The 14,436-nt window shown below is 35.9% G+C and overlaps 1 protein-coding gene across 3 annotated transcripts in view; it reads left to right on the forward strand.

The window, feature by feature from the left end:
- Sema3a (semaphorin 3A) overlaps positions 1–14,436 on the forward strand; it is a 289,957-nt gene that overhangs the window by 245,365 nt on the left and 30,156 nt on the right. For all 3 annotated transcript variants that reach the window (XM_028862052.2, XM_028862061.2, XM_037203547.1), the window contains 6 exons: positions 58–200; positions 2,477–2,591; positions 2,844–2,913; positions 6,322–6,466; positions 10,358–10,577; positions 14,152–14,243. In XM_028862052.2, the coding sequence (XP_028717885.1) occupies positions 58–200; positions 2,477–2,591; positions 2,844–2,913; positions 6,322–6,466; positions 10,358–10,577; positions 14,152–14,243 (785 nt within the window). The remainder of the gene's footprint in view (positions 1–57; positions 201–2,476; positions 2,592–2,843; positions 2,914–6,321; positions 6,467–10,357; positions 10,578–14,151; positions 14,244–14,436) is intronic.

Consider the following 14,436-nt stretch of genomic DNA (forward strand, 5'->3'; position numbering starts at 1 on the left):
TGTAGAACGTTATTATTCATTATCACTGCAGATTAACAAATACGATGTTTTTCTCAGATCCTAGATTCATCAGTGCCCATCTCATCCCAGAGAGTGACAACCCTGAAGATGACAAAGTGTATTTTTTCTTCCGAGAAAATGCAATAGATGGAGAACACTCTGGAAAAGCCACTCATGCTAGAATTGGTCAGATATGCAAGGTGAGGTAAAGAAAAAAATACATCATTCATTTACAATTTCATTTCATTTCACTTTCCACTGATGTAGAAGAGGTTAAAATATATCTAATGACAAATGTTTAAATGTTAAAATGATTGAAAAAGATATTATAGTTAATACTTTTGAGAAAGTTGTAAGGTCAAACATATAAATAGAGATATGGTTAGAGATCATGAGGTGACATTACTTCACAATTACATTCATTACCTTGTTTTCAAACCATGGACTAGAAAGTATTTTCCTGCATGAATAAGTATAAATTATTACCTAGAAGAATATACCTCCTCATTTTCAGATTCAGCAGTTTTCTACACTAATATGTTTTTAAGTTTTGGTTTGGTTTGGTTTGGTTTTTGTTTTTTTCGAAACAGGGTTTCTCTGTGTAGCTTTTGGAGCCTGTCCTGGAACTCATGCTGTAGACCAACCTGGCCTCGAACTCACAGAGATCTGCCTGGCTCTGCCTCCTGAGTGCTGGGATTAAAGGCGTGCACCACCACTGCCCAGCACTAAGTTTTGAATGGATATTTGGTATCAGAATACAGATAAAGCATTTAATACTGAGACAAAGTTAGTACAGCTAATTTTTACAAATTGATAATTCCATCATACACATAGGTCCTTATTCAAACACATACAAAAGCCTGAATTAGGTGATCTGATATTTATTTTTTAGAGGACTAGTATTTAATATGTGTAATGTTATATTATAGTGTGATAGAAGGAAAAAAACCTGTGTTATCTTTCTGATCTCGTTATCACATTATGATCTGATGATATAGTACAACTGATTTCTAAAAAGCCTCCTTTGTTATTTGGAAACATAGAACTTCATGTAAATAAGTCAGACATTTTTATAAAAATAAGTAAGTTTAAAGTATTAGCTACAAAGTTATTAAAAAAGCAGCATAATATAAACACTTGATAAACAGAATTTAAATGGATGTTCTAATTTTAAGGAAACTGTTCTTGCAACATGTGTACATATAAATTAGTGTTAAAGATTGTGTCTTCTGGTAAATACATATCTTTGCATTAGAATTCAGAGTTACATTTACATTACAATTAAGTTTTATTTGCAGTAATTAGATATTTTCAAAATACTTTCTAAGGAATATTTTCTCAACCTACTGGTTACGATGTATAAGTGGTTTTAATATTTATATGTTTATACCACAAGCTGTTTGGTTGTGTTTGGTGTTAGTAGCATGACTGTTTGGTGGATTTGTTGTCAGTGAAGATAATAAGCAATGCACTCATCATTCATTCAGTAGATACCCAGTAAAGGCCTGTTCTATACCCAGTAGCATCCCTGATTCAGGCTGCAGGGGTCGGTAAGATTCAAAGGAAAAGCTGGCTCAGTAGGAAGAGGGAGAGCTGGCCTAACACAGAACAAACATAATATTAATAATTGTCCATTAAGTGATAGTACAGAGTGGAAGAGGGAATTTCCTTTAAAATTGTTTTAATTTCAAAGGTTGCATACATTTGTCACATACAGTATATCATTTTGATATTTATAAAGGGATAAATCAAGCAAATCAATGCGTGTTTGAAATCATGTATTTTTATTCTATGTGGTAACAATACTTAAAAATCATACTTAACAACTTTTTAAGAATATAACATTAAAACTGCCTGTAGTGATCATGCTGTATAACAGATATCTTAAATCTGTTCTTCCTGTCTATTCAACATTTCCTATCCTTTGGCCAATTTGTCTTCAAATTCTGCTGTTCTAGGCTGGGTGGGTCATCATTCTGCACACTGTTTTTTTGTGAGCTCAACATTTTGGACTCATTTTTACTTAGGGTCATATGATATTTATATTAATATATCTGGCTAAATTTAATTATCATGTCCTCTTGGTTTAATCACATTAAATGGCTAAATAATATTTCATAGTGCCTATATTCCAAATTGGCTAGTCTACTCTTATTAATGGACAAGTGTAACATTTAAGGACTATTATGGACATTTCCTTTACTGAACATTGGATCAAAAATTTGAGTAAAATATAATAAGTAAGATAATAATAATAAGATAATAGTTTATATGCAGTCATTTAGAGTGGCTATGTCACATTTGAAAAATGAAGAGTGGGAAAATTCTTGGTTGCAAAGAAAGATGCCTTTTTAAAAAATTAAACAAAAAAATGAAGAATTGCATTTATGTGTCTGATGTTAAGAAATGGGAAATAGAGACTATTTCACACTACTGCACATGCTTGCTCTATAGAGTAGCTTGTGTTGCCTTTCAGAATGACTTTGGCGGACACAGAAGTCTTGTGAATAAATGGACGACGTTCCTGAAGGCACGCCTGATTTGCTCCGTGCCAGGCCCAAATGGCATTGACACCCATTTCGATGAATTGCGTAAGTGGCTGATGTTTGATTCACAGGACATATGTGAAATGCTTAGTCTTACAGCAACTTGATACGCCATGTTTTGTTGATATCCATGGGAGAGCTGCCATTCCTGAACAGAAACGGAGGGGAGAGGATTGAGGGGTGGGAATAGAGGAGGGGTGGGGAGCAGAGACTGGGGGGGGGGCAGGAAGAAGGGGAAACTGAAGCTGGGATGTAAAATAAATAATAAGAACTTTTTCTGATTGTGTTTTCAAATAGAGGATGTCTTCTTAATGAACTCTAAAGATCCTAAAAATCCGATTGTCTACGGAGTGTTCACAACATCGAGGTAAACGGGTTTTTTATTATTATTTTGGACAATTGCACATCCTGTAGCTGCTTTAGTTGCTTCCGTTTTCAAGTATCTGTGAAACCTTGGTTCTGGCATGCACTCATACTGATTTGATTAGTTCTTTGCTTTTACAGATCATGGGGGCGGGGGCTGTTGAGAAGGCTCCTGGGGTGAAGGTGCTTGCTCCCATAGTTGACAACCAGAGTTGGATCCCGGAACCTATGTGGTATAGAGAACAGGCTGAAACAAGTTGTCCTCTGAACTGGGCATACACAGTGGCACATGTTTGCGCCTCCTCACCACATACATGTAATAAGAAATTTAAGCATGTAATGCAAGAATATCATCACTATGAATAGAAGAGTGAAGCAGTTTAGAAACTGTATGTTGTAGCCTATGTAATACAACGTAATATTAATAAAAATATAACATCAACTTTAAATATTTAACAAGATGTGGGTCATAAAGAAGCTTTTAGTGATAGAAAAGAAGAATAAAGCAACTGGATATGGAACCTCGAAGTGTAACAACGCCCTGACCCACTCTGTCTCCATCGCTTTCAGCAAATGCTAATGAAACGAAGGTGAAAGGCAAGCTAGGATATCAATGTTACCAGTGGTTTCCCTGGAATGAAAGCCACCTCTCTGGACAGGTGGTTGACAGAGAACTTAAGAGAAAACACATCTCGTGTCCGAGCAGTCGGGCAGCCTTCCCGCGGCTCTCACACCGCTTAAAAGTCCTTGCTACATCTTCCTACATATTTCCTCAGAATTTAACAAAAATTTACAGATTTAGAGAAAGTAAAAAGCTGACAAATAAACTATTAAGCTGTTTGTAGAAACGTTTTCTTTTATTTTTTGAGATTATAATAAAATTACAGTCATCCTGCTTCTTTCATTTCTTCAGACCTTCCCACATACTGCTCCCCACTGTCCTCAAATTCCTGCCCTTCTTCATTAACTTCTTCATTCTTAACTGTGATTGCCTGCATACGTATGGAGATGTGATACACACGTGTTCTTAAATAAAACCTACTCAGACACTTCTACAAACACTATTACAACCTTTTCATAACATTTCAACACATGTGTATGATTTTACATATTTTACATGCAGTATAATATACCATATTTATTATATCAAAGCTGTCTAAAGTTAGCAAATAGATTTTCTCTTTTTTTACTCTAATTACTCTTTACTTTGATGATCTCCTTGACTTTTTTCACTAGCTACCTAAAATCCAAAAGTTTAAAAGATAATCTTATAAAAAGATTCCTTAAATGCAATCCAGAGCTAGAGAGAGAAACCCAAGAGCCAAGTTCCCACAGGTTTGTGTGTGTGTTCTGCTTAATACGCAGTTCCGAATTCAAGCTTCCTTTCCTCTCTTCCCATTCCACTCCTTGTACATCTCTCACCCTCTCCTGCTGTCCATGCCTTCCCAACCTGTCACCAGCCTGCTCTTTTCGCTTTCCAGTTTTTCCCAGAGTTCTTGCTCTCAGTGAAGAAGGAATTGCTTAGTCTTGCTGTCAGACAATCACCCCTCTACTCAGCACAATGTTCAAACTATCTGGAGCTTTTTTTGGAATAAGGACACACATGGTTATTAGTAAGCATATGTATTGAGGGATAGCAAATATTTAAAAATAATATTGAATCAACTAAGAAGTGCTGGGGGTGACTATGGTCATTTAAAGTGAAAGATTGATTGTAGAATATTATTCTGGCTTATTTATAAACATTAAAGACATTTAAATCACTTTTTTTTAAATATAAATATTAAAGACATTTAAATCACTTTGACATCATCACTTGATATAATTAACATTAGACATGAAGAGACATATATTACTAAGTCTATATGCAAGTCCTCTGCCTGTGCATTAGTGACCTTTGGTGTTAATAACTTGACAACTGCAATAAAAACTGTGGAAAGTGAGTGGCAACTATCAGTGTGTCTTTCTCTTTTCCCATTTCCTAGAGCAGCAGCCCTTCTCAGACTTGACTATGTATGAGGACCACCAAGAATGTGTTAAAACTCAATTTCTCTATTCTACGAATCATATATACAATTTTTATTATAAAATATAAGCAATAAAAATTCATGTGATAAATGAATTTATCACTAGAGTTTCTGACCCTATAAGAATGAGTTGTGCCTAACAATCTGCATTTCTAAATAATCTATAGGTAATTCCCATGCTAGTATTTGGGCAATCAATATTGACAGTGTTTAACAGGTGAAATAATTTCTTCACTCTTTTCAATAAGACAGGTAATTGGTGGTAAATTACTCTAAATTGTATATCTCAAACTTCAGAGCTATCTGATTCATCAGGATTATTATATTTGTAACAATAAAAAGGGGTATATGCAAGAATTTTTCACTGAAAGTGGGATACATCAAATGTGTTTCAGTTTGTTATTTATTCTATCATGAAAATATTAAGTGCTATGCATATTTATTGAGGTTAGTCCTAAGTCATATACTCATGTTAAATGGTTGACAGAGCCCAGTAGACATTAGCTTCTTCCCTCCTGCATCATTGTCTAGTGAGCAGTTTTTATAGCTTAGGAACCTGTGGTTCTTGTGTGGTTTACGTGGGATTTCAATGTGACTTATAGGTAATTTTCCATAGGGAGATATCAGCCCTAAGATAAAAATTTCCATATTGTGAATGTGTACATCCATTATATTTTTAAATAAAATATTACATAAGCTGTGTTTTTTGCAAACAAAGTAAATGTAACATAGTTTCATCTCAATGACAAACAGTTATTTCAATTGCTTGCTTTTGATTCATGGAATGATAGGAATATCTACCATACTTCTCCACTTTGACCATTGAGTAACAGCTATGACCTTAAAACTATGCTCAGTGTTTTATCCATAGATTTCAGATCCAACTCAGTTACTTCAGTTCATACCTTGTTGGTTTGGGAGTTTAAAATATTATAGTGTGACATGCCATGTGGCGTTGTACATTACTTTAGAGCACCAGATTTGGCTTTTAAAATAACCCTTTAAAGATTCTTGATACTGTAATGATACTTGAGGGTCAAAGAGAATTTTTAGCTTTTATTTCTTTGTGACATCAAAACCAAATATGCATTCAGAGGTGATCATCCATATATGTCTTTCCTGTTCAGCTTTAATAGTTTATATTTGATATGAATGTACATATTTGATGAATAACAGACAAGATTTCACACACTTTAACAAATCATGATTTATTCCTATACATTTATAAAATATATCTATGAGACCAAACTAATCTTAAACAATATTTGTGATTGCAAAGACTCTGTTTGTTTGATCACTAACATCTGAAACATAATAACAAAGTCCAAGCCATCCCATTGCCACTGACTGGAGATAATGCCAGTTTCTATTCTCTTCCCTCCTAGCAACATCTTCAAGGGATCTGCTGTGTGTATGTACAGTATGAGTGACGTAAGAAGAGTGTTCCTTGGTCCATATGCTCACAGAGATGGCCCCAACTATCAGTGGGTGCCTTATCAAGGAAGAGTGCCCTATCCACGGCCGGGAACTGTAAGTGACTTTGATAATTAACACATGGAATGAATATATTTCTGACAAATAAAACAAATAACTTCAGGTGTAAGCATTAGCACAACGTAGAACAAAGAATCCATGACCATAAATAGAAGTCCAAGCCTAGGATTCTGTGTGGTCCCCTGTAACTCCACATGTAAAGTCATATTCACTGCACCTGCCAGTATTTAAATTCTTTCCTTACCATTCTACATCCCTACATTTTTTAACAAAATAAGAATGAGCAGCCTATGCACTTCCTCTTCTGAGCAGAACACTGAGGAAATGGCCTTCACAGAACACTGAATTAACAGGAGGCATATGGGCTGTCTCTCTCCGATGGGGAGGATGCTACTCATTCTGATTACTGAAGGCTGTGCTCAAAGAAACAGTATCAAAACCAACATTATCATCCAGTGGTTTGGGATTGAGCTTGTAACATTATTACCCCAATGAAATTGTGTCAAACTAAATGAAAAAGTCATGTAGCAAAACATTTTTAAAAAATACATATAAAGAAACACATTGATTAGCTGGGCGGTGGTGGCGCACGCCTTTAATCCCAGCACACGGGAGGCAGAGGCAGGCGGATCTCTGTGAGTTCGAGGCCAGCCTGGTCTCCAAAGCGAGTTCCAGGAAAGGCGCAAAGCTACACAGAGAAACCCTGTCTCAAAAAACCAAAAAAAAAAAAAAAAAGAAAAGAAACACATTGATATGATACAAATCCAGGGCATTCAGCCTAAAGACCATGTCAGAAGTAACATTTTCTTTAGGCGGGTTGGAGTGGAGAAAGACTCTATTTTAGATGGCACATTACTGTCCATCACTGCGGGGAGCCAAGGTAGGGCTTGAAGCAGAAGCCCTGGAAGAACACTGTAGATGGCCAGCGCCCTCACTTTTGCTAAGGTTGCTTACTTACACCACCCAGGAGCTCACGCCCATAATGGCACTGCCCACGGTGAGCTGGGTCCTTCTACATCAGTTAGCAAGCAAGAAAACGCCTCACAGATGGCACTGGGCTAAGTCTGTTTGTAAGAGGAAGCTGATTAGAAGACTCGCCCATGAGTCATTTTTTTTTTTTTTTTTTGAGGCCTCATGATTCTCCCACCCCATTTCTCTATTGAACTATACAATTTAGTGTGTCCTGGCTTGTATCACAGCCTCGCACCCCAAATGTTTAGTGACTAGATCATCTCTATACATGTGTGCCAGAGCTACATGTAGCTCCTGGCCCAGGTCATTTCTTGCCTGTCGCAACTAAGAGTAACATTTTCTAATTATAAGGAAATTTAAGAAAAATAATTTTAGATAGTGAAAAGGATTACATTTGAAATTTAGGTATTACTTTAATTTCACTTCAGTGTTTTAATAGTCTGATGGATTCAAAGAAAGTATTTTTTAATACCTTACTAGATACAAGGCATTTAGTATTCTCATTTTCTCTGCATTCCTAAAATTATTTAGGAGAAAATTAAATATGTTGTGCTTTATAAAAATTGTTCCTGGCTGCTGTTGATGTAACAGCAACAAAAAAACCTTCAATACAATTTGAAAATAATAAATGACTAGATGGAATATTTTTATTATAAGGAAACAAATGAGATATATGAAAACAAATGTATTTACTCCAGCTTTTAATAACAAATTGTCCTCTCTTTCTTAGGAGACAGATTTATATTCCTCTGTCTGACAGGACTCCATGTCTTAAATACCCTACTGAAAATACATTTTAATCTGAAAATAAATTATGTATGTAAAATCAGTAACAGCAATTAAAATACGGAAATTGCTCTATTCTAGGCTTTGTTCTATGGGATGTATTGTACTGGAATACATACACACACACACACACACACACACACACACACACACACATGCACACACACACACAGTATAGACATCAGTAGCCAATTATTTTTTCCCATTTCAGTGGTAGGAACTATGTTAAGTATGGTCAGTCCCATAGCTTAGTACTAACTCCCTGCTCACAGTAAGCTGTTAGGAGAAAGTGTATCGGCAAGCACTGTGCTCAGTGTTAGAGGCAGCCTTGTCCAGTGCAGGTGTGGAAGAGAATGGACAGCTCTATCAAAGCTGAGAGCTGGGACTCTGGCATTTCAACAGCACCATGAGGGGCAGTCATGAGTGCATATTTAAACAACATACTATTGTTGAAATAATTAGTTTTTTAAGATAGGCTTTCACTGTGTTGTGTAGCTCTGGCTGTCGTGGATCTCATTCTATAAACCAGGCTGGCCTTGATCTCACAGAGGCCCTGCTGCCTCAGCCTCCCAAGAGCTGTGATTAAAGGCATGTGTCACCACTGCCCAGCTATTACTGAAGTTTAAAGAAAATCCTATAAGCAAATTATATTTTATATTAAAAATAGATGGTAGAGGAAGAAATTAAAAATTTTGTTTTTGTAGGAAATTAAAATAATTTTATAGGAAAATTAAAATAATCCTTAACTATGGTTTTTACGCACACATTTCTACATTTGTGCCTGATGTCTTTACACAATGTAAAGGAGAACACAAAGATCCTTTTTTTAAAAATTCACTCTGTATTTTCTGATTGTGGGTATTTTGCCTGCATACGTCTGTCCACCACATATGTACAGACCCTGAGAAGTCCAGAAAGGGAGATGGATACCCAGGGACTGGAGTTACAGATGGAGATGAACTATCTTGCGGGTACTGGGGATCATACCCAAGTCCTCTGGAAGAAGCCACGCCATCTCTCTAGTGCTCTAAATAATCTGAGAGGCTTTTGAAGTTTTGCATTGTTTCTTATAAGTTTTAATGTGGATATATGATATTTCTATAACAATATTTAGATAAATTTCTCATTTACATCAAAACTAGAAGTATATCATTTTAGTATCATATATAATCCATGTTCAGGTCAAACATATATGCATATATAGTATTCTCATTTCAAACTATTTAATAACTCATGAATTAATGAATTTGTCAAGTAACAGGCAAGAAGTTGATTTCTTATTCTAATCTTGTAAGATAAGGATCATATCCTAATTACATTTTACCTCTCAAGCACTTACATTCAAAGTTAGGCATTACTGAACTGTAGGACAAGATATGTAAGACTGGGTATACTGTATCCTATGACACTGTTCTACATAGTGATCATAGTGAGGAGACAATAAACCTTAATTTTCTCTTGACTTTTAAGAATATTTCCATCCAGAGTTGATATACTGCCAGCTCACAAAAACACATTCTTTCTAGCTTTGTGTGCCAACATGTATTTATCCTATCCATGTTGCCTCCATTCTGATTGGTTAGTTTCTGTGCCGTAGACACTAAATAAGGCCTGAATTATTTTATTTTATTAAAGCCATTAATAATGTTTTCAACCTTATGTTACGAGTCAGACAATAAAGAATAGTTTTTATTATCTTTTAGTTGGGGAAGATCATTTATATTTGGGTGTGACTCAAGAAAAGTAGTGTTTCTCTAAATGTCATTAGTTGCATTTAATTACAGCATATTTTATGCATCATTTTAAACATCTATTATAGAAACGAAGCACAGGCTGATGCAATTAACATGGGTGTCAGACTTCTCCAGAATCCAGAACACCTCAGATACATTTGCAAGTTTTGTAATATATGTATTATTGTATATGATATAAGTAAACATTCATTAACATTGAGAATTAATACTTGTTTAGAAATATACACTGATAATTTCATCTACTAATTTAGGTACAGAAGAGCTGGTGATAGCTAATACTTACTTAGTCAATTTCAAATAGAGTGGAAAATAATTACAGGTTTAGACTCACAGACTATTGAAGAAGTGTTATTTTATAATTTATACTCTTAATTGTTAGATTTTGTTTAAAAGGTATTCTCTTTTTTTCTAATAGTGTCCAAGTAAAACATTTGGTGGATTTGACTCCACAAAAGACCTTCCTGATGATGTCATAACCTTTGCAAGAAGTCACCCAGCCATGTACAATCCAGTATTCCCCATTAATAACCGCCCAATAATGATCAAAACAGATGTAAATTATCAGTTCACACAAATTGTTGTAGACCGAGTGGATGCCGAAGATGGCCAGTATGATGTCATGTTCATCGGAACAGGTACACTTTGAATTTCAACTATATATTTTCTTCCAGCATACTGTATTTATATACAGAATAATCTATCATTAAAAATATGTTATCAAGTGCCAGGGACAGGTCCCAGTCGCACTGCTAGGAGCCTCACAAACAGACCAAGCCACACATACAGAGGACCTATGTTGATCCCATGCAGGCTCCCTAACTGTTAGAGTATAGTCCCTGTGCTCAGGTCAGCTGTCTCTGTGAGTTCCTCTCTCATGACCTTGACCCACTGGCTTGTACAATCCCTCCTTACTTTCTTAAGGATTGGGACCTGTCTCTGGGGCTTGGCTGGGTTTTGGGAACCTGTGCCCCATGCTGGATTGCCTCAGCTAGCATTTGTGCAGGGGGAGGGGCTAGATCCTTCCTCAACTTGGTGTGTGCTTTGTTCAAGCCCATAGGAGGCCTGCCCCTTTCTGGGTGGAGACCAAGGGGGAGTGGATGGGAATGGGGATAATGGGAGTGTTAACAGGGAGCAGGAGGAGAGGAGGGAGGGAAAACTGTGGTTGGTGTGTTAAAAAAAAATGAAAAAATGCTAATTAAACAAAACAAAACCTCCCAACACACAAAAAGTTATCACTTTGTAGTCATAGAGCTTAAAATAAATATTCTTTCAACTTGATCAATACAATCAAGTATATTTAATAACTAAATAATCAATTATCATAATTGAATCATAATTCTTCTGGTTAGGGACACACACACACACACACACACACACACACACACACACACTATTGCTCAAAGCATGACTGAAATTCCTTAAATCAGGACTGAAATTCCCAGCAAATTGAATAAGTGTCCAAGAATGTGTTACTGCAAACTTATAAGAACTTTAACATCACCACTAATGAAAACCTTCAATCAAATAAAGGTTACCAAAATAATTTGCTCATTGTTTCTGCCTTACAAATGAAACATGAAAAAAAATTATCAGAAAATTGATTCAACATTCATCAGATGCTTTTCTTTAGAACTGTAATGAAATCTTTTCACTAATTTCACTTTTAGAACAAATTTCTGCAGGTATATTTTCAGACTCAGTCTTATTATTACTCTGACATGTGATTTTGTGTTCCCATAATCTCTAAATGGTAAAGCTGTTTATGAAAGTACCAGTTACAAATCTGAAACTTGCTACTTGATGTCAGATTCCAAGGTAATAAATTCCTAGTCTCCATTAACTTCATTAACTGACATAAATCAACAAGAAACGAAACAAAGAGAGTGCTCCACCGAAACCTTGTACAATAGCATTTATTTTCCCTTGTGAGAAACACAAAGACAATTACGTTGACTACACCAGAACAGAAATGTGTAGTAAAATTACCTGAAGATTCATAACTTAATTGTGAAATTCTGATGTTACCAGGTTTAACAGTGTCAGGTTCTTAACAGTACATTACAGTCTCTTATGGATAAGAACATTCCCCTACCAAATAGAAGAATCCAAATGAGATTCAGTGTTCCATAAAAGGCAATGACTGTGTATAGTACCTACCGGTTACAAATGAAATCAGGAAATACAAGATAGCATTTCTTTTCAGTAAATATTCGCTTGTCTTTAAATGTCAAATTATAATTGAATCTCTGCAGAATAATTGGGTTTGTTGAACAATGTCACACCAGCCTTGTTCTCCGTCTCTAGTTCAGAAGCCCCTTATTCACTCTCAAAGTGACAAAGCCTGCTTCTGGGTATTTGACCAAAGCAAACCAATCATGAGCATTTAATTTCTCTAGGACACAAACTGCCTTTAAAAACCCCATTTTCATGAGGATGTTGAACGAACGTTAGATAATGTGGATGGTTGTAGGTCAGTACAGACCAGGGTCATCTGTCATCAAGCTAATTGATTACAGTAATTTTATCTTTTAACTAAGTTTCACTTCATAGCACATGGATCCTTGTTGAGTAATCTGATTCAATTTGTGTGAAATTGTTTGAAATACTACTCGGTAAAACTTGATCTGGAACACAGATAAAGTTGTGTTTGGGTCCAGGAGACCCAATGGAGTCACTAAATAGATTAACCTAATTTCCCTTTAATCTTTGGTGTTATGAGCAGGCTAAGGTCCTGTAAACACAGAAGGATCCTCTTAAAAGTGGCCTTTTTTAAACTTTAGAAGGGATAGCCTTGATCACACAGAGTACATTGTGCCAACCCGCTGAGAATGGCCAATAGAATGACTAGATTAGGTTCTGTTTCTGGTATGGCACTCCTTATTATTCTCATTGTAAGAATCTCTTTGAAAAAAGATAAAGTTTGTTAAAAAATAAACCAACTGAAGCTGCAAAGAATTGATCAAATTTACTCAAAACTGAAATTGTTTAGAATTAATGTCTTAACCCTGCTTGCCTTCTAACAAAGAATGGAATCGCACCTGGAACACAGGGAAATCCACGTTTCAGAAGTGCAAAAGACAGGTCTTTTCATGACAGCATTTTTTCTCTTGATAATGAAAATTAAGTAGTAGTTTAAATCCCTATAAAATAAATCCAATTTTTTTTATAATTCACAATCCTAAATTTAAATTTCTCTAAGACTCTAGAATTGACTTCCAAGTGTATGTATTGTAGACAGAGTATTTTGAGAAATCACATTATCATTCATCACTTCAGCATCATTGAGCCTGCCTTAAGGGCCTTTAAGTGCGGCAGCTTCTAGGAGAGGGGTGTGCTGCTGAATTTTGAGGCTCTTATACCTGGGATGGGCAGTATCCCTTACATTTCACATCTACAGAGTCTTCATGGACATATGCTGGTTTTAAAATAAAAGTAGAAAAGTCTGTCATGTCAAATTGTTTTCTTTCTCTCTCCACAAGTATACACACACACACACAAACACACACACGCAAACACACACACATACAGACATATACACATAAACACATATATATGTATATTCTGGAATACATGCCAGTTAAAGAAAATTTAAAACACAATAAAAAAGCTATCCAACTTAGCCATGTTGTTTTTAATATATTTTTGAGAATTTCTATACTTTCAGATTAAATTCTTTTTTAAAGTTTGATACCGTTAAAAAATCGATTTTTGTGTTCCAAGGCTATCTTTATAGTTTATAGTCTAAATGCGTAAAATGCACTTGTATGTAGAAGTTTACTAATGTATCCACATGGAAAAGAAATACAAAGAGCCAGGTTGGAAAAACCTTCTTTTGGTGAGGCTGGGGAGATAGCTCAGTGTGTAAAAGTGCATGTTTTAGTTGAGAACTTGGGTCCAGACCCCCAGAAGACACAGAAGTGTGCTGTAATCTTGGCATCTCTCTGGGGAGGTAGGAGGTGGCCTCAGAAGCTGGAAGGTCAGTTAACCTGAAGTAGGAAGCATGGAGTCACCAACAATGGAAGCGATCCACCTCTAACAAAGAATTTTTCTCCTGAGCTTGCCGTGTGTGCTGTAGCTAACACTCATACTTCCCATTCCACATGTTAAAAACAAAAAAAGCTTTTCGCAAAAATCCTTGTTGTCCCATTAGGGGTAAACTCCATTCTAATCTACCTCCTCTGTAACCTTCTCCTCTGCTTTCTTTTAAAGATGTTGGGACTGTCCTTAAGGTAGTCTCAGTCCCCAAGGAGACTTGGCATGACTTAGAGGAGGTTCTTCTGGAAGAAATGACAGTCTTCAGGGTGAGTGCCATCTAATTTCCATCATCCCCAGGTTCAGGTGCATATCTGTGCCCCAAGACAAATGGACACTGTAGTTGCCGTGGACAGCGCCCTTGTAGACACTTCTAATTAGATTGTCAAGTACAAAATCTGACACTAATCAAAATAAATCTTGGAAGTGTTAGTGCAATTAAATGTAAGGATATAAAAATTC

The sequence above is a fragment of the Peromyscus leucopus genome, chromosome 3 (assembly GCF_004664715.2).
Source record: "Peromyscus leucopus breed LL Stock chromosome 3, UCI_PerLeu_2.1, whole genome shotgun sequence".
NCBI lineage: Eukaryota > Metazoa > Chordata > Mammalia > Rodentia > Cricetidae > Peromyscus > Peromyscus leucopus.